Source organism: Salmo salar, chromosome 09, assembly GCF_965601325.2.
Source record: "Salmo salar chromosome 09, fSalSal1, whole genome shotgun sequence".
NCBI classification, from domain to species: domain Eukaryota; kingdom Metazoa; phylum Chordata; class Actinopteri; order Salmoniformes; family Salmonidae; genus Salmo; species Salmo salar.
This window is the reverse complement of record NC_138299.1, coordinates 154,939,114-154,960,647: the sequence shown is the minus strand read 5'-3', so window position 1 is coordinate 154,960,647 and position 21,534 is coordinate 154,939,114. Positions and strand designations below refer to the sequence as shown.

The 21,534-nt window shown below is 40.8% G+C and overlaps 1 protein-coding gene across 1 annotated transcript in view; it reads left to right on the top strand.

Annotated features, from left to right (window-relative positions):
• Positions 1 to 19,516, top strand: part of LOC106609394 (uncharacterized) — a 41,240-nt gene extending 21,724 nt beyond the window's left edge. The window contains exons 5-7 of the mRNA XM_082956466.1: positions 5,763 to 5,987; positions 6,343 to 6,424; positions 18,383 to 19,516. Of these exons, the coding sequence (XP_082812592.1) occupies positions 5,763 to 5,987; positions 6,343 to 6,424; positions 18,383 to 18,461 (386 nt within the window). The 3' untranslated portion in view covers positions 18,462 to 19,516. The remainder of the gene's footprint in view (positions 1 to 5,762; positions 5,988 to 6,342; positions 6,425 to 18,382) is intronic.
• The last annotated feature ends 2,018 nt before the right edge of the window (positions 19,517 to 21,534 follow it).

Here is a 21,534-nt window from a genome sequence, read left to right as displayed (position 1 = left end):
GCCTGCGTCCCACCTAGCCCATAGAGGTTACTGACAAGAAGCACATGACTGAGCTCTTTAAATCACTCCTTCATTAAGTCAGGATTCCTATTTGACTCAGCCCATCCTTGCCCATCCAAAATTTCCTCATCTCCCACCCCTTCTAATGCGACTATCCCTGATGCTTCTCCCTCTTTTCCCCCTGCCCCGCTACAAAGTTTCTCCCTGCAGGCAGTCACTGAATCCGAGGTGCTAAAGGAGCTCCTTAAACTTGACCCCCAAAAAAACATCTGGGACAGATGGTTTAGACCCTTTCTTCTTTAAGGTAACCTGTCTCTCCTTTCTGGGGAGGTTCCCATTGCTTGGAAGGAAGCCACAGTTCGTCCTTTATTTAAAGGGGGAGATCAAGCTGATCCTAACTGTTATAGGCCAATTTCTATTTTGTCCTGTTTATCAAAAGTGTTGGAAAAACATGTCAATAATCAACTGACCGGCTTTCTTGATGTCTATAGTATTCTCTCTGGTATGCAATCTGGTTTCCGCTCAGGTTATGGATGTGTCATTGCAACCTTAAAGGTCCTCAATGATGCCACCATTGCCCTTGATTCTAAGCAATATTGTGCTGCTATTTTTATTGACTTGGCCAAAGCTTTTGATACGGTAGACCATTCCATTCTTGTGTGCCGGCTAAGGAGTATTGGTGTCTCTGAGGGCCTGGTTTGCTAACTACCTTTCTCAAAGAGTGCAGTGTATAAAGTCAGAAAATCTGCTGTCTTAGCCACAAAGGGAGTACCCCAAGGCTCAATCCTAGGCCCCACGCTCTTCTCAATTTACATCAACCACATAGCTCAGGCAGTAGGAAGCTCTCTCATCCATTTATATGCAGATGATTCAGTCTTATGCTCAGCTGGCCCCTACCCGGATTTTGTGTTAAACGCTCTACAACAAAGCTTTCTTAGTGTCCAACAAGCTTTCTCTACCCTTAACCTTGTTCTGAACACCTCCAAAACAAAGGTCATGTGGTTTGGTAAGAAGAATGCCCCTCTCCCCATAGGCGTTATTACTACCTCTGAGGGTTTGGAGCTTGAGGTAGTCACCTCATACAAGTACTTGGGAGTAAGGCTAGACGGTGCACTGTCCTTCTCTCAGCACATATCAAAGCTGCAGGCTAAAGTTAAATCTAGACTTGGTTTCCTCCATCGTAATCGCTCCTCTTTCACTCCAGCTTCCAAACTAACCCTGATTCAGATGATCATCCTACCCATGCTAGATTACAGAGACATAACTTATAGATCGCCAGGTAAGGGTGCTCTCGAGCGGCTAGATGTTCTTTACCATTTGGCTATCAGATTTGCCACCAATGCCACTTATAGGACACATCACTGCACTCTATACTCCTCTGTAATCTGGTCATCTCTTAGGCCTCACTCCCCCCTATCTGAGATATCTACTGCAGCCCTCATCCTCCACATACAACACCCATTCTGACAGTTACATTCTGTTAAAGGTCCCCAAAGCACACACATCCCTGGGTCGCTCGTATTTTCAGTTCGCCTCAGCTAGCGACTGGAACGAGCTGCAACAAACACTCAAACTGGACAGTTTTATCTCAATCTCTTAATTCAGACTCAATCATGGACACTCTTATTGACAGTTGTGGCTGCTTCGCGTGATGTATTGTTGTCTCTACCTTCTTGACCTTTGTGCTGTTGTCTGTGCCCAATAATGTTTGTACCATGTTTTGTGCTGCTATCATGTTGTGTTGCTACCATGTTGTTGTCATGTTGTGTTGCTACCATGTTGTTGTCATGTTGTGTTGCTACCATGCTGTGTTGTCATGTGTTGCTGCCTTGCTATGCTGTTGTCTTAGGTCTCTCTTTATGTAGTGTTGTGTGTTTTGTCCTATATTTATATTGTATTTATTTATATATTTTTTTTATCCTTGGCCGTCATTGTAAATACTAATTTGTTCTTAACTGACTTGCCTAGTTAAATAAAGGTTCAATAAATAAAATATATAAATGGCTCTACTCTGTTCATCATACCCAGTATGACCCAGTAAGACCCAGGATGGCTCTACTCTGTTCATCATACCCAGTATGACCCAGTAAGACCCAGGATGGCTCTACTCTGTTCATCATACCCAGTATGACCCAGTAAGACCCAGGATGGCTATAGTCTGTTCATCATACCCAGTATGACCCAGTAAGACCCAGGATGGCTCTACTCTGTTCATCATACCCAGTATGACCCAGTAAGACCCAGGATGGCTCTACTCTGTTCATCATACCCAGTATGACCCAGTAAGACCCAGGATGGCTCTACTCTGTTCATCATACCCAGTATGACCCAGTAAGACCCAGGATGGCTCTACTCTGTTCATCATACCCAGTGTGACCCAGTAAGACCCAGGATGGCTATAGTCTGTTCATCATACCCAGTATGACCCAGTAAGACCCAGGATGGCTCTACTCTGTTCATCATACCCAGTATGACCCAGTAAGACCCAGGATGGCTCTACTCTGTTCATCATACCCAGTATGACCCAGTAAGACCCAGGATGGCTCTACTCTGTTCATCATACCCAGTATGACCCAGTAAGACCCAGGATGGCTCTACTCTGTTCATCATACCCAGTATGACCCAGTAAGACCCATGATGGCTCTACTCTGTTCATCATACCCAGTATGACCCAGTAAGACCCAGTAAGACCCAGGATGGCTCTACTCTGTTCATCATACCCAGTATGACCCAGTAAGACCCAGGATGGCTATAGTCTGTTCATCATACCCAGTATGACCCAGTAAGACCCAGGATGGCTCTACTCTGTTCATCATACCCAGTATGACCCAGTAAGACCCAGGATGGCTCTACTCTGTTCATCATACCCAGTATGACCCAGTAAGACCCAGGATGGCTCTACTCTGTTCATCATACCCAGTATGACCCAGTAAGACCCAGGATGGCTATAGTCTGTTCATCATACCCAGTATGACCCAGTAAGACCCAGGATGGCTATAGTCTGTTCATCATACCCAGTATGACCCAGTAAGACCCAGGATGGCTCTACTCTGTTCATCATACCCAGTATGACCCAGTAAGACCCAGGATGGCTCTACTCTGTTCATCATACCCAGTATGACCCAGTAAGACCCAGGATGGCTCTACTCTGTTCATCATACCCAGTATGACCCAGTAAGACCCAGGATGGCTCTACTCTGTTCATCATACCCAGTATGACCCAGTAAGACCCAGGATGGCTATAGTCTGTTTATCATACCCAGTATGACCCAGTAAGACCCAGGATGGCTCTACTCTGTTCATCATACCCAGTATGACCCAGTAAGACCCAGGATGGCTATAGTCTGTTCATCATACCCAGTATGACCCAGTAAGACCCAGGATGGCTCTACTCTGTTCATCATACCCAGTATGACCCAGTAAGACCCAGGATGGCTCTACTCTGTTCATCATACCCAGTATGACCCAGTAAGACCCAGGATGGCTCTACTCTGTTCATCATACCCAGTATGACCCAGTAAGACCCAGGATGGCTCTACTCTGTTCATCATACCCAGTATGACCCAGTAAGACCCAGGATGGCTATAGTCTGTTTATCATACCCAGTAAGACCCAGGATGGCTATAGTCTGTTCATCATACCCAGTATGACCCAGTAAGACCCAGGATGGCTATAGTCTGTTTATCATACCCAGTAAGACCCAGGATGGCTATAGTCTGTTTATCATACCCAGTAAGACCCAGGATGGCTATAGTCTGTTCATCATACCCAGTATGACCCAGTAAGACCCAGGATGGCTATAGTCTGTTTATCATACCCAGTAAGACCCAGGATGGCTATAGTCTGTTTATCATGTCCAGTATGAATCAGGATGACCCAGCATTTTTCTATTTTATTTATTTGTATTATTTAACCTTTATTTAACTTGGCAAGTCAGTTAAAAACAAATTCTTATTTACAACGACAGCCTACCAAAAGGCCTCCTGCGGGGACGGGGGCTGGGATTAAAAAATATATAAATAGGACAAAACACACATCACGACAAGAAATGTATGACCCAGGATGGCTTTACTCTGTCCCTGTATCTCTGTGTCCTGTGTTTGTTTATCTCATAGTATGTCTGTGTGCCTCTGTGTTCTGTATCTGCTGCAGTAAGGCATGTGGTGTGATGTGGTGAGTGTGAAACTCCTACTGACAGATGATAGAGAGAGAAGGAGGGAGTGAATTTGGAGTAAAATACTTTTAACGCTGCAGCTGAGACTGGAGAAGCAGCGCAGAGCAGCGTGCAGCAGAGTGACTCACACACAAACTCACACACACACACACACACACCCCCTTTCTAAGGGCGCCAGGGCTGTAACTTACGATGGGCAGGTGGATGTTCTATCTGATTCAGTGTGATGTGACTCCCTGCAGTAGAGAGATAAAATACCAGTGATTATATAGGCACTGCAGTAGAGAGAGATAAAACACCAGTGAATATATAGACACTGCAGTAGAGAGAGATAAAACACCAATGATTATATAGACACTGCAGTAGAGAGAGATAAAACACCAATGATTATATAGACACTGCAGTAGAGAGAGATAAAACACCAATGATTATATAGACACTGCAGTAGAGAGAGATAAAACACCAATGATTATATAGACACTGCAGTAGAGAGAGATAAAACACCAATGATTATATAGACACTGTAGTAGAGAGAGATAAAACACCAGTGATTATATAGACACTGCAGTAGAGAGAGATAAAACACCAGTGATTATATAGACACTGTAGTAGAGAGAGATAAAACACCAGTGAATATATAGACACTGTAGTAGAGAGAGATAAAATACCAGTGATTATATAGACACTGTAGTAGAGAGAGATAAAACACCAGTGAATATATAGACACTGCAGTAGAGAGATAAAACACCAGTGATTATATAGACACTGTAGTAGAGAGATAAAATACCAGTGATTATATAGACACTGCAGTAGAGAGAGATAAAACACCAGTGATTATATAGACTGTAGTAGAGAGAGATAAAACACCAGTGATTATATAGACACTGCAGTAGAGAGAGATAAAACACCAGTGATTATATAGACACTGCAGTAGAGAGAGATAAAACACCAGTGATTATATAGACACTGTAGTAGAGAGATAAAACACCAGTGATTATATAGACACTGCAGTAGAGAGATAAAACACCAGTGATTATATAGACACTGTAGTAGAGAGAGATAAAACACCAGTGATTATATAGACACTGCAGTAGAGAGAGATAAAACACCAGTGATTATATAGACACTGTAGTAGAGAGATAAAACACCAGTGATTATATAGACACTGCAGTAGAGAGATAAAAGACCAGTGATTATATAGACACTGTAGTAGAGAGATAAAACACCAGTGATTATATAGACACTGCAGTAGAGAGATAAAACACCAGTTATTCTATAGACTTCTATCCTCTTTCTCTCCCTCTCTCATTCTGTCTCACTTGCTTTCTCCTGCATTCTCTCATTATCTCTCTCTCTATATCTCTTCATCCCTCTTCTCCTTTCTTTTCCTCCCTCCCACCTCTACTTACGTTCTCTACTACTTCATGGTTATTTGGTTTTGTGCTGATCACACTGTCTGTCTGTCTGTCTGTCTGTCTGTCTGTCTGTCTGTCTGTCTGTCTGTCTGTCTGTCTGTCTGTCTGTCTGTCTGTCTGTCTGTCTGTCTGTCTGTCTGTCTGTCTGTCTGTCTGTTTTACTGGTCTTTCAGGTAGATCTACTCCAAGGCTGTCCTCCCGTCCTACCAGTGCTGTGTTTCGCCCTGTCTCTGGCACCATGTCCCATCCCGTGTCCCGTCCTCTGTCTCGGGCGGCTAAGGAGATCCTGGACATCTGTCTAGTGGACCAGACCGGCTGTGAGGACCCTGACCTGGAGCAGGACGTAGACACACAGGCTCTCAGCATCCTGGTGGAGGAGTTCAGATTGATGGCTGCAGGTACACACAAACACACACACATTAAATATTCTACTGGAGTAGAGCTCAGGTGGACACGGACTGACAGGTAAACTGAGCCAGTGACTGGAGTAGAGCTCAGGAGGAGACGGACTGACCCAGTGACTGGCCCAGTTTACCTGTCAGTCCGTGTCCACTTGAACACACACACACACACACACACACACACACACACACTGACCAGCCTGGAGGATAGTGATAATAGTGGTAGGATGTTGTTACTCTCATCATGTCTCTCCCAGATGTATGTTTCAGTGTGAATTAGTTTAGTTTGTTTTTGATGATGATGATGATGGTGATGATGATATTGTCTGTGTTGTGACATAATGTCTCCCAGATTCAGATCTGTCCCAGGTGTCCCCCTCTACGGGGGGCGGAGCTGAAACAGAGGGGCGTGTCAGGAGGCGGGGCTCCCTTCGGTGGGTATATACTGTATATTCGTTTCCATGGGGACCAGACACTCATTAGCTGCAGCTCGTTAGAGATGGTGCCTCGTTAGCATTCTGCCTGCTGAATCATTAAACAACAAACAGACACAGGCATACACACTGCCCCTCCCCTGCCCCAGCCATTACTTACTGTGTGTAGGTGCATTTGTGTGTGTGTGTGTGTGTGTGTGTGTGTGTGTGTGTGTGTGTGTGTGTGTGTGTGTGTGTGTGTGTGTGTGTGTGTGTGTGTGTGTGTGTGTGTGTGTGTGTGTGTGTGTTTGTTCATGGGCCTGTGAGCAGCATGTTTATGGCCAAGATCAAAACATAGGTCAGTCTGTACATTCCTTCTCTTAAAGCCATATTCTGCTGTCTGACCACTGAGTCATCAACCCAGTGCTTTAGTGTACTCATATACAGAACAGCATTAACAGTGTTTATGTGTTTTAGTGTACTCATATACAGAACAGCATTAACAGTGTTTATGTGTTTTAGTGTACTCATATACAGAACAGCATTAACAGTGTTTATGTGTTTTAGTGTACTCATATACAGAACAGCATTAACAGTGTTTATGTGTTTTAGTGTACTCATATACAGAACAGCATTAACAGTGTTTATGTGTTTTAGTGTACTCATATACAGAACAGCATTAACAGTGTTTATGTGTTTTAGTGTACTCATATACAGAACAGCATTAACAGTGTTTATGTGTTTTAGTGTACTCATATACAGAACAGCATTAACAGTGTTTATGTGTTTTAGTGTACTCATATACAGAACAGCATTAACAGTGTTTATGTGTTTTAGTGTACTCATATACAGAACAGCATTAACAGTGTTTATGTGTTTTAGTGTACTCATATACAGAACAGCATTAACAGTGTTTATGTGTTTTAGTGTACTCATATACAGAACAGCATTAACAGTGTTTATGTGTTTTAGTGTACTCATATACAGAACAGCATTAACAGTGTTTATGTGTTTTAGTGTACTCATATACAGAACAGCATTAACAGTGTTTATGTGTTTTAGTGTACTCGTATACAGAACAGCATTAACAGTGTTTATGTGTTTTAGTGTACTCGTATACAGAACAGCATTAACAGTGTTTATGTGTTTTAGTGTACTCGTATACAGAACAGCATTAACAGTGTTTATGTGTTTTAGTGTACTCGTATACAGAACAGCATTGAGAGTGTTTATGTGTTTTAGTGTACTCGTATACAGAACAGCATTGAGAGTGTTTATGTGTTTTAGTGTACTCGTATACAGAACAGCATTAACAGTGTTTATGTGTTTTAGTGTACTCGTATACAGAACAGCATTAACAGTGTTTATGTGTTTTAGTGTACTCGTATACAGAACAGCATTAACAGTGTTTATGTGTTTTAGTGTACTCGTATACAGAACAGCATTAACAGTGTTTATGTGTTTTAGTGTACTCATATACAGAACAGCATTAACAGTGTTTATGTGTTTTAGTGTACTCATATACAGAACAGCATTAACAGTGTTTATGTGTTTTAGTGTACTCATATACAGAACAGCATTAACAGTGTTTATGTGTTTTAGTGTACTCATATACAGAACAGCATTAACAGTGTTTATGTGTTTTAGTGTACTCATATACAGAACAGCATTAACAGTGTTTATGTGTTTTAGTGTACTCATATACAGAACAGCATTAACAGTGTTTATGTGTTTTAGTGTACTCATATACAGAACAGCATTAACAGTGTTTATGTGTTTTAGTGTACTCATATACAGAACAGCATTAACAGTGTTTATGTGTTTTAGTGTACTCATATACAGAACAGCATTAACAGTGTTTATGTGTTTTAGTGTACTCATATACAGAACAGCATTAACAGTGTTTATGTGTTTTAGTGTACTCATATACAGAACAGCATTAACAGTGTTTATGTGTTTTAGTGTACTCGTATACAGAACAGCATTGAGAGTGTTTATGTGTTTTAGTGTACTCGTATACAGAACAGCATTGAGAGTGTTTATGTGTTTTAGTGTACTCGTATACAGAACAGCATTAACAGTGTTTATGTGTTTTAGTGTACTCGTATACAGAACAGCATTAACAGTGTTTATGTGTTTTAGTGTACTCGTATACAGAACAGCATTAACAGTGTTTATGTGTTTTAGTGTACTCGTATACAGAACAGCATTAACAGTGTTTATGTGTTTTAGTGTACTCATATACAGAACAGCATTAACAGTGTTTATGTGTTTTAGTGTACTCATATACAGAACAGCATTAACAGTGTTTATGTGTTTTAGTGTACTCATATACAGAACAGCATTAACAGTGTTTATGTGTTTTAGTGTACTCATATACAGAACAGCATTAACAGTGTTTATGTGTTTTAGTGTACTCATATACAGAACAGCATTAACAGTGTTTATGTGTTTTAGTGTACTCATATACAGAACAGCATTAACAGTGTTTATGTGTTTTAGTGTACTCATATACAGAACAGCATTAACAGTGTTTATGTGTTTTAGTGTACTCATATACAGAACAGCATTAACAGTGTTTATGTGTTTTAGTGTACTCATATACAGAACAGCATTAACAGTGTTTATGTGTTTTAGTGTACTCATATACAGAACAGCATTAACAGTGTTTATGTGTTTTAGTGTACTCATATACAGAACAGCATTAACAGTGTTTATGTGTTTTAGTGTACTCATATACAGAACAGCATTAACAGTGTTTATGTGTTTTAGTGTACTCATATACAGAACAGCATTAACAGTGTTTATGTGTTTTAGTGTACTCATATACAGAACAGCATTAACAGTGTTTATGTGTTTTAGTGTACTCATATACAGAACAGCATTAACAGTGTTTATGTGTTTTAGTGTACTCATATACAGAACAGCATTAACAGTGTTTATGTGTTTTAGTGTACTCATATACAGAACAGCATTAACAGTGTTTATGTGTTTTAGTGTACTCGTATACAGAACAGCATTAACAGTGTTTATGTGTTTTAGTGTACTCGTATACAGAACAGCATTAACAGTGTTTATGTGTTTTAGTGTACTCGTATACAGAACAGCATTGAGAGTGTTTATGTGTTTTAGTGTACTCGTATACAGAACAGCATTGAGAGTGTTTATGTGTTTTAGTGTACTCGTATACAGAACAGCATTAACAGTGTTTATGTGTTTTAGTGTACTCGTATACAGAACAGCATTAACAGTGTTTATGTGTTTTAGTGTACTCGTATACAGAACAGCATTAACAGTGTTTATGTGTTTTAGTGTACTCGTATACAGAACAGCATTAACAGTGTTTATGTGTTTTAGTGTACTCGTATACAGAACAGCATTAACAGTGTTTATGTGTTTTAGTGTACTCATATACAGAACAGCATTAACAGTGTTTATGTGTTTTAGTGTACTCATATACAGAACAGCATTAACAGTGTTTATGTGTTTTAGTGTACTCATATACAGAACAGCATTAACAGTGTTTATGTGTTTTAGTGTACTCATATACAGAACAGCATTAACAGTGTTTATGTGTTTTAGTGTACTCATATACAGAACAGCATTAACAGTGTTTATGTGTTTTAGTGTACTCATATACAGAACAGCATTAACAGTGTTTATGTGTTTTAGTGTACTCATATACAGAACAGCATTAACAGTGTTTATGTGTTTTAGTGTACTCATATACAGAACAGCATTAACAGTGTTTATGTGTTTTAGTGTACTCATATACAGAACAGCATTAACAGTGTTTATGTGTTTTAGTGTACTCATATACAGAACAGCATTAACAGTGTTTATGTGTTTTAGTGTACTCATATACAGAACAGCATTAACAGTGTTTATGTGTTTTAGTGTACTCATATACAGAACAGCATTAACAGTGTTTATGTGTTTTAGTGTACTCATATACAGAACAGCATTAACAGTGTTTATGTGTTTTAGTGTACTCATATACAGAACAGCATTAACAGTGTTTATGTGTTTTAGTGTACTCATATACAGAACAGCATTAACAGTGTTTATGTGTTTTAGTGTACTCATATACAGAACAGCATTAACAGTGTTTATGTGTTTTAGTGTACTCATATACAGAACAGCATTAACAGTGTTTATGTGTTTTAGTGTACTCATATACAGAACAGCATTAACAGTGTTTATGTGTTTTAGTGTACTCATATACAGAACAGCATTAACAGTGTTTATGTGTTTTAGTGTACTCATATACAGAACAGCATTAACAGTGTTTATGTGTTTTAGTGTACTCATATACAGAACAGCATTAACAGTGTTTATGTGTTTTAGTGTACTCATATACAGAACAGCATTAACAGTGTTTATGTGTTTTAGTGTACTCATATACAGAACAGCATTAACAGTGTTTATGTGTTTTAGTGTACTCATATACAGAACAGCATTAACAGTGTTTATGTGTTTTAGTGTACTCATATACAGAACAGCATTAACAGTGTTTATGTGTTTTAGTGTACTCATATACAGAACAGCATTAACAGTGTTTATGTGTTTTAGTGTACTCATATACAGAACAGCATTAACAGTGTTTATGTGTTTTAGTGTACTCATATACAGAACAGCATTAACAGTGTTTATGTGTTTTAGTGTACTCATATACAGAACAGCATTAACAGTGTTTATGTGTTTTAGTGTACTCATATACAGAACAGCATTAACAGTGTTTATGTGTTTTAGTGTACTCGTATACAGAACAGCATTAACAGTGTTTATGTGTTTTAGTGTACTCGTATACAGAACAGCATTAACAGTGTTTATGTGTTTTAGTGTACTCGTATACAGAACAGCATTAACAGTGTTTATGTGTTTTAGTGTACTCGTATACAGAACAGCATTGAGAGTGTTTATGTGTTTTAGTGTACTCGTATACAGAACAGCATTGAGAGTGTTTATGTGTTTTAGTGTACTCGTATACAGAACAGCATTAACAGTGTTTATGTGTTTTAGTGTACTCGTATACAGAACAGCATTAACAGTGTTTATGTGTTTTAGTGTACTCGTATACAGAACAGCATTAACAGTGTTTATGTGTTTTAGTGTACTCGTATACAGAACAGCATTAACAGTGTTTATGTGTTTTAGTGTACTCGTATACAGAACAGCATTAACAGTGTTTATGTGTTTTAGTGTACTCATATACAGAACAGCATTAACAGTGTTTATGTGTTTTAGTGTACTCATATACAGAACAGCATTAACAGTGTTTATGTGTTTTAGTGTACTCATATACAGAACAGCATTAACAGTGTTTATGTGTTTTAGTGTACTCATATACAGAACAGCATTAACAGTGTTTATGTGTTTTAGTGTACTCATATACAGAACAGCATTAACAGTGTTTATGTGTTTTAGTGTACTCATATACAGAACAGCATTAACAGTGTTTATGTGTTTTAGTGTACTCATATACAGAACAGCATTAACAGTGTTTATGTGTTTTAGTGTACTCATATACAGAACAGCATTAACAGTGTTTATGTGTTTTAGTGTACTCATATACAGAACAGCATTAACAGTGTTTATGTGTTTTAGTGTACTCATATACAGAACAGCATTAACAGTGTTTATGTGTTTTAGTGTACTCATATACAGAACAGCATTAACAGTGTTTATGTGTTTTAGTGTACTCATATACAGAACAGCATTAACAGTGTTTATGTGTTTTAGTGTACTCATATACAGAACAGCATTAACAGTGTTTATGTGTTTTAGTGTACTCATATACAGAACAGCATTAACAGTGTTTATGTGTTTTAGTGTACTCATATACAGAACAGCATTAACAGTGTTTATGTGTTTTAGTGTACTCGTATACAGAACAGCATTAACAGTGTTTATGTGTTTTAGTGTACTCGTATACAGAACAGCATTAACAGTGTTTATGTGTTTTAGTGTACTCGTATACAGAACAGCATTGAGAGTGTTTATGTGTTTTAGTGTACTCGTATACAGAACAGCATTGAGAGTGTTTATGTGTTTTAGTGTACTCGTATACAGAACAGCATTGAGAGTGTTTATGTGTTTTAGTGTACTCGTATACAGAACAGCATTAACAGTGTTTATGTGTTTTAGTGTACTCGTATACAGAACAGCATTAACAGTGTTTATGTGTTTTAGTGTACTCGTATACAGAACAGCATTAACAGTGTTTATGTGTTTTAGTGTACTCGTATACAGAACAGCATTAACAGTGTTTATGTGTTTTAGTGTACTCATATACAGAACAGCATTAACAGTGTTTATGTGTTTTAGTGTACTCATATACAGAACAGCATTAACAGTGTTTATGTGTTTTAGTGTACTCATATACAGAACAGCATTAACAGTGTTTATGTGTTTTAGTGTACTCATATACAGAACAGCATTAACAGTGTTTATGTGTTTTAGTGTACTCATATACAGAACAGCATTAACAGTGTTTATGTGTTTTAGTGTACTCATATACAGAACAGCATTAACAGTGTTTATGTGTTTTAGTGTACTCATATACAGAACAGCATTAACAGTGTTTATGTGTTTTAGTGTACTCGTATACAGAACAGCATTAACAGTGTTTATGTGTTTTAGTGTACTCGTATACAGAACAGCATTAACAGTGTTTATGTGTTTTAGTGTACTCGTATACAGAACAGCATTGAGAGTGTTTATGTGTTTTAGTGTACTCGTATACAGAACAGCATTGAGAGTGTTTATGTGTTTTAGTGTACTCGTATACAGAACAGCATTAACAGTGTTTATGTGTTTTAGTGTACTCGTATACAGAACAGCATTAACAGTGTTTATGTGTTTTAGTGTACTCGTATACAGAACAGCATTAACAGTGTTTATGTGTTTTAGTGTACTCGTATACAGAACAGCATTAACAGTGTTTATGTGTTTTAGTGTACTCGTATACAGAACAGCATTAACAGTGTTTATGTGTTTTAGTGTACTCATATACAGAACAGCATTAACAGTGTTTATGTGTTTTAGTGTACTCATATACAGAACAGCATTAACAGTGTTTATGTGTTTTAGTGTACTCATATACAGAACAGCATTAACAGTGTTTATGTGTTTTAGTGTACTCATATACAGAACAGCATTAACAGTGTTTATGTGTTTTAGTGTACTCATACAGAACAGCATTAACAGTGTTTATGTGTTTTAGTGTACTCATATACAGAACAGCATTAACAGTGTTTATGTGTTTTAGTGTACTCATATACAGAACAGCATTAACAGTGTTTATGTGTTTTAGTGTACTCGTATACAGAACAGCATTAACAGTGTTTATGTGTTTTAGTGTACTCGTATACAGAACAGCATTAACAGTGTTTATGTGTTTTAGTGTACTCGTATACAGAACAGCATTAACAGTGTTTATGTGTTTTAGTGTACTCGTATACAGAACAGCATTAACAGTGTTTATGTGTTTTAGTGTACTCGTATACAGAACAGCATTAACAGTGTTTATGTGTTTTAGTGTACTCATATACAGAACAGCATTAACAGTGTTTATGTGTGTGTTGCTTTTTCGTTGAGTGTGTTTTGTTGTTGTTGTCTGTTTAGCGTTTGTGTGATGGAATTGCTATGGTTGGTTGTCTTTGTGTGTCAGGAAGAGGGCTTAGCATGTGGATGGCTCGTGTTCATCCCTCTCTCTCTCTCTCCCTCCATCCTGTTGTTAGATGAAGTGTGTAATCCCTCTCTTTTGTCCTCTCTATCCCTCATTCCGTTGGTCACATTAAGTGTGTAATAGAACGTCAGCGTTCAGAAAGGCTTTAGCATCGCCAGCATGATCAGCGTGAGCCTCTCCTCCCCTCACCACTATTGTGTGTGTGTGTGTGTGTGTGTGTGTGTCTCTGTGTGTGTATGTGTGTGTGTGTGTGTGTGTGTGTGTGTGTGTGTGTGTGTGTCTGTCTGTGTGTGTGTGTGTGTGTGTCTGTGTGTGTGTGTGTGTGTGTGTGTCTGTGTGTATGGATACTTCTATGTTTTTAGGTTCTTCCAGAATAAGAAATATTTTTATGTGTGTGAGTTTGTGTGTTTTATTTAATTTTTTATTTCACCTTTATTTAACCAGGTAGGCCAGTTGAAAACAAGTTCTCATTTACAACTGCGACCTGGTTAAGATAAAGCAAAGCAGTTCGAGAAAAACAACAACACAGAGTTACACATAAACAAACGTACAGTCACTAACACAATAGACAAATCTATATACAGTGTGTGCAAATGTAGAAGAGTAGGGAATTAAGGCAATAAATAGGCCCTAGAGGCTAAATAATTACAATTTAGCATTAACACTGGAGTGATAGATGTGCAGATGATGATGTGCAAGTAGAGATACTGGGGTGCAAAAGAGCAAAAAGATAAATAACAATATGGGGATGAGGTAGTTGGATGGGCTGTTTACAGATGGGCTGTGTACAGGTGCAGTGATTGGTAAGCTGCTCTGATAGCTGATCTTTTAAAGTTAGTTAGGGAGATATTAGTCTCCAGCTTCAGGGATTTTTGCAATTCGTTCCAGTCATTGGCAGCAGAGAACTGGAAGGAAAGACGACCAAAGGAAGTGTTGGCTTTGTGGATGACCAGTAAAATATACCTGCTGGAGCGCGTGCTATGGGTGGGTGTTGCTATGGTTACCAGCAAGCTGAGATAAGGGGGGGCTTTACCTAGCAAAGACTTCTAGATGACCTGGAGCCAGTGGGTTTGGCGACGAATATGTAGTGAGGGCCAGCCAACGAGAGCATACAGAGTGTGTGTGAGAGTGTGTGTGTGAGAGTGTGTGTGTGTATGTCTGTGAATAGAGGTTGTAATTTGTGCTCTAGGCTCTATGCTGAGTATATATGTAATAACATGATTAAGACACACTACACTGTGTTCTCCTAAAACAGCCCTCAGCCACACACACACTTTCCTGTTCTTTCCATTGGGCCCCAGTTATCCACCATCTCTCTCTCTCTCTCTCTCTCTCTGTTTCTCTCTCTCTGTCTGTCTCTGTTTCTCTCTTCTGTCTCTCTCTCTTCTGTCTCTCTCTCTTCTATCTCTCTCTCTCTCTCTCTCTCTCTCTCTCTTCTGTCTCTCTGTCTGTCTCTCTCTCTGTCTCTCTCTCTGTTTCTCTCTCTCTGTCTCTCAATTCAATTCAAGGGTCTTTATTGGCATGGGAAACATATGTTAACATTGCCAAAGCAAGTGAAGTAGATAATAAACAAAAGTGAAATAAACAATAAAAATGAACAGTAAACATTACACTCACAACAGTTCCAAAAGAATAAAGACATTACAAATATCGTATTATGTCTATATACAGTGTTGTAACGATGTGCAAATAGTTCATAAAGTACAAAAGGGAAAATAAATAAACATAAATATGGGTTGTATTTACAATTGTGTTTGTTCTTCACTGGTTGACCTTTTCTTGAGGCAACAGGTCACAAATCTTGCTGCTGTGATGGCACACTGGTATTTCACCTAATTGATACGTGAGTTTATCAAAATTGGATTTGTTTTCAAATTCTTTGTATATCTGTGTAATCTGAGGGAAATATGTGTCTCTAATATGGTCATACATTGGGCAGGAGGTCAGGAAGTGCAGCTCAGTTTCCACCTCATTTTGTGGGCAGTGTGCACATAGCCTGTCTTCTCTTGAGAGCCAGGTCTGCCTACGGCGGCCTTTCTCAATAGCAAGGCTATGCTCACTGAGTCTGTACATAGTCAAAGCTTTCCTTCATTTAGGGTCAGTAACAGTGGTCAGGTATTCTGGGAATCACTTCCTTTTAGGTGGTTGTAGAATTTAACATCTATTTTCTGGATTTTGACTGATTATGACTGTCTGGATTATGACTGATTGAAGTATTTTTAGCCAGATCCTAATTGGTATGTTGAATTTTGTGTTCCTTTTGATGGTGCCGAAGGCCCTTCTTGCCTTGTCTCTCAGATTGTTCACAGCTTTGTGGAAGTTACCTGTGGTGCTGATGTTTAGGCCAAGGTATGTATAGTTTTTTGTGTGCTCTAGGATAACAGTGTTAAATTTGTATTCGTGGTCCTGGCAACTGGACTTTTTTTGCAACACCATTATTTTGGTCTTACTGAAATTTACTGTCAGGGCCCAGGTCTGACAGAATCTGTGCAGAAGATCTAGGTTCTGCTGTAGGCCCTCCTTGGTTGAGGACAGAGGCACCAGATTATCAGCAAACAGTAGACATTTGACTTTAGATTCTAGTAGGGTGATGTCGGGTGCTGCAGAATGTTCTAGTGCCCTCGCCGATTCGTTAATATACAGTACCAGTCAAAAGCTTGGCCACACCTACTCATTCCAGGGTTAATAATAGTGAACAAATCAAAACTATGAAATAACACATATGGAATCATTCTAGTAACCCAAAAAGTGTTAAACAAATCAAAATATATTTGATATTTGAGATTCTTCAAAGTAGCCACCCTTTGCCTTGATGACTGCTTTGCACACTCTTGGCATTCTCTCAACCAGCTTCATGAGGTAGTCACCTGGAATGCATTTCAATTGACAGCTGTGCCTTCTTAAATGTTAATGTGTGGAATTTCTTTCCTTCTTATTGCATTTGAGCCAATCAGTTGTGTTGTGACAAGGCAGGGCTGGTATACAGAAGATAGCGCTATTTGGTAAAAGACCAAGTCCATATTATGGCAAGAACAACTCAAATAAGCAAAGAGAAACAACAGTCCATCATTAGTTTAAGACATGAAGGTCAGTCAATGCAGAAAATGTCAAGAGCTTTTAAAGTTTCTTCAAGTGTTGTCGGAAAAACCATCAAGCACTATGATGAAGCTGGCTCTCATGAGGACCAGCACAGGAAAGGAAGACCCAGAGTTACCTCTGCTGCAGAGGATAAGTTCATTAGAGTTACCAGCCTCAAAAATTGCAGCCCAAACAAATGCTTCACAGAGTTCAAGTTACAGACACGTCAACATCAACTGTTCAGAAGAGACTGCGTGAATCAGGCCTTCATTGTGGAATTGCTGCTAAGAAACCTCTACTTATGGACACCAATAAGAAGAAGAGATTTGCTTGGGCCAAGAAACCCGAGCAATGGACATTTTACCGGTGGAAATCTGTCCTTTGGTCTGTTGAGTCCAAATTTGAGATTTTTGGTTCCAACCGCCGTGTCTTTGTGAGACACAGAGTACGTGAACGGATAAACTCCGCATGTGTAGTTCCCACCGTGAAGCATGGAGGAGGAGGTGTGATAGTGTGAGGGTGCTTTGCTGGTGACACTCTCTGTGATTTATTTAGATTTCAAGGCACACTTAACCAGCATGGCTACCACAGCATTCTGCAGCAATACGCCATCCCATCTGGTTTGCGCTTACTGGGACTATCATTTGTTTTTCAACAGGTCATTGACCCAACACACCTCCAGGCTGTGTAAGGGCTATTTGACCAAGGAGAGTGATGGAGTGCTGCATCAGATGACCTGGCCTCCACAATCACCCAACCTCAACCCAATTGAGATGGTTTGGGATGAGTTGGAATGCAGAGTGAAGGAAAAGAAGCCAGCAAGTGCTCAGCATATGTGGGACCTCCTTCAAGACTGTTGGAAAAGCATTCCAAGTGAAGCTGGTTGAGAGAATGCCAAGAGTGTGCAAAGCTGTCATTACACACACACTTCAAAATATGTGAATATCACACTAACGTATGAACGTGAACATGAAGGAGCTTAGAGCAGTATATATGAATATTGTGGAACTGGGACCAAGTTCATGTTTCATTCATGGCAAGATGGCTGTGGTGTCCACCGAGGCAGACCACCGAGGCTGTTTCAACAGCTTCCAGGAAGTCCTCCCCTTTGATCTGTCGCTCACTCTGATTGGTGCTTTTGATGTTACACTCTCTCCGATTGGTTATCTTTGATGTTCCACCCTCTCTGATTGGTATCTTTGATATTGCAGACTCGGAGCCAGCGAGTGTCATTCAGACGAGGAGGAGGAGACTCTGAGAGACCAGCAAAGTGTCCTGTCACTTCCTTGACCCATTACACACTCACCATGGTAACATGCTCAGGACACACACTCACCATGGTAACACACTCAGGACACACACTCACCATGGTAACACACTCAGGACACACACTCACCATGGTAACACACTCAGGACACACTCTCAACATGGTAACACACACACACTCACGACACACTCAACACACATACACAGGTCTACACTTCCTCTGGTACTGGTACTGGTACTGGTTGAGCTGAACCCCCACCATGCAGGTCTACACTTCCTCTGGTACTGGTACTGGTACTGGTTGAGCTGAACCCCCACCATGCAGGTCTACACTTCCTCTGGTACTGGTTGAGCTGAACCCCCACCATGCAGGTCTACACTTCCTCTGGTACTGGTACTGGTACTGGTTGAGCTGAACCCCCACCATGCAGGTCTACACTTCCTCTGGTACTGGTACTGGTACTGGTTGAGCTGAACCCCCACCATGCAGGTCTACACTTCCTCTGGTACTGGTACTGGTTGAGCTGAACCCCCACCATGCAGGTCTACACTTCCTCTGGTACTGGTACTGGTACTGGTTGAGCTGAACCCCCACCATGCAGGTCTACACTTCCTCTGGTACTGGTACTGGTTGTGCTGAACCCCCACCATGCAGGTCTACACTTCCTCTGGTACTGGTACTGGTTGAGCTGAACCCCCACCATGCAGGTCTACACTTCCTCTGGTACTGGTACTGGTTGAGCTGAACCCCCACCATGCAGGTCTACACTTCCTCTGGTACTGGTACTGGTTGAGCTGAACCCCCACCATGCAGGTCTACACTGCTTTTCTACTGGACACCAATGTCATACCTTTATTTTACGGATCACAGAAGAAGAGAATAAAGACAGATGTTGCTGTAATACTGCATGTTGTGATATTCTCCTGTTTACAGTCGTATGTCATTCAACAGCTGTTGTGCTGTGATATATAACATGGCTCATTTCATAGGCCGTTTGATTGGATCCTTGTGTTCAGAAAGGTTGAATATTGGGTAATGTGCAGTGCTGTGGTATTGTAATAAAAGTAGATTATTGGTTGATTGTAGGATCTATTCATTACCAGATGCATGCTTATATCTATGGAGGTCTATCCTATGCCGACTTTTACCCCAACACACAAAACACAGCAGTGGTTCTACACAACACAAAACAACAGTCTGGGTTCCGTTCCCCCAGGCAGCCAGGCCAAACACAGCAGAGCATGTTCACCATTCCAACGCCCAGCCAGATAGAGAGTAATTGGGATCAGGGGGCCACCAGGCAGGTGGAGAACAGGGGGAAGAGAGGAGAGAGGGAAGGATGTAAAGGAATGGGGGAGAGGAAGGAGAAGAGTAGGGGAACGTAATGGAAGGAGAAAGTCAAACTGGGAGAGAGGAACCTCTACTCTCTGTCCCTCTACCTCTCTCTCTCTACTCTCTGTCCCTCTACCTCTCTCTCTCTACTCTCTGTCCCTCTACCTCTCTCTCTACTCTGTCCCTCTACCTCTCTCTCTACTATCTGTCCCTCTACCTCTCTCTCTCTACTCTCTGTCCCTCTACCTCTCTCTCTACTCTCTGTCCCTCTACCTCTCTCTCTACTCTCTGTCCCTCTACCTCTCTCTCTACTCTGTCCCTCTACCTCTCTCTCTACTATCTGTCCCTCTACCTCTCTCTCTCTACTCTCTGTCCCTCTACCTCTCTCTCTACTCTCTGTCCCTCTACCTCTCTCTCTACTCTCTGTCCCTCTACCTCTCTCTCTCTCTCTCTACTCTGTCCCTCTACCTCTCTCTCTCTACTCTCTGTTCCTCTACCTCTCTCTCTACTCTGTCCCTCTACCTCTCTCTCTACTATCTGTCCCTCTACCTCTCTCTCTCTACTCTCTGTCCCTCTACCTCTCTCTCTACTCTCTGTCCCTCTACCTCTCTCTCTACTCTCTGTCCCTCTACCTCTCTCTCTACTCTCTGTCCCTCTACCTCTCTCTCTACTCTCTGTCCCTCTACATCTCTCTCTACTCTCTGTCCCTCTACCTCTCTCTCTCTACTCTCTGTCCCTCTACCTCTCTCTCTCTACTCTCTGTCCCTCTACCTCTCTCTCTCTACTCTCTGTCCCTCTACCTCTCTCTCTCTACTCTCTGTCCCTCTACCTCTCTCTCTCTACTCTCTGTCCCTCTACCTCTCTCTCTCTACTCTCTGTCCCTCTACCTCTCTCTCTCTACTCTCTGTCCCTCTACCTCTCTCTCTCTCTACTCTCTGTCCCTCTACCTCTCTCTCTACTCTCTGTTCCTCTACTTCTCTCTCTACTCTCTGTCCCTCTACCTCTCTCTCTACTCTCTGTCCCTCTACCTCTCTCTCTCTACTCTCTGTCCCTCTACCTCTCTCTCTCTACTCTCTGTCCCTCTCCCTCTCTCTCTCTACTCTCTGTCCCTCTACCTCTCTCTCTCTACTCTCTGTCCCTCTACCTCTCTCTCTCTCTACTCTCTGTCCCTCTACCTCTCTCTACTCTCTGTTCCTCTACTTCTCTCTCTACTCTCTGTCCCTCTACCTCTCTCTCTCTACTCTCTGTTCCTCTACTTCTCTCTCTACTCTCTGTCCCTCTACCTCTCTCTCTACTCTCTGTCCCTCTACCTCTCTCTCTACTCTCTGTTCCTCTACCTCTCTCTCTACTCTCTGTCCCTCTACCTCTCTCTCTCTCTCTACTCTCTGTCCCTCTACCTCTCTCTCTCTCTCTACTCTCTGTCCCTCTACCTCTCTCTCTACTCTCTGTCCCTCTACCTCTCTCTCTACTCTCTGTCCCTCTACCTCTCTCTCTACTCTCTGTCCCTCTACCTCTCTCTCTACTCTCTGTCCCTCTACCTCTCTCTCTCTACTCTCTGTTCCTCTACCTCTCTCTCTACTCTCTGTTCCTCTACCTCTCTCTCTACTCTCTGTCCCTCTACCTCTCTCTCTACTCTCTGTTCCTCTACCTCTCTCTCTACTCTCTGTCCCTCTACCGCTCTCTCTACTCTCTGTCCCTCTACCTCTCTCTCTCTCTACTCTCTGTCCCTCTACCTCTCTCTCTCTCTACTCTCTGTCCCTCTAC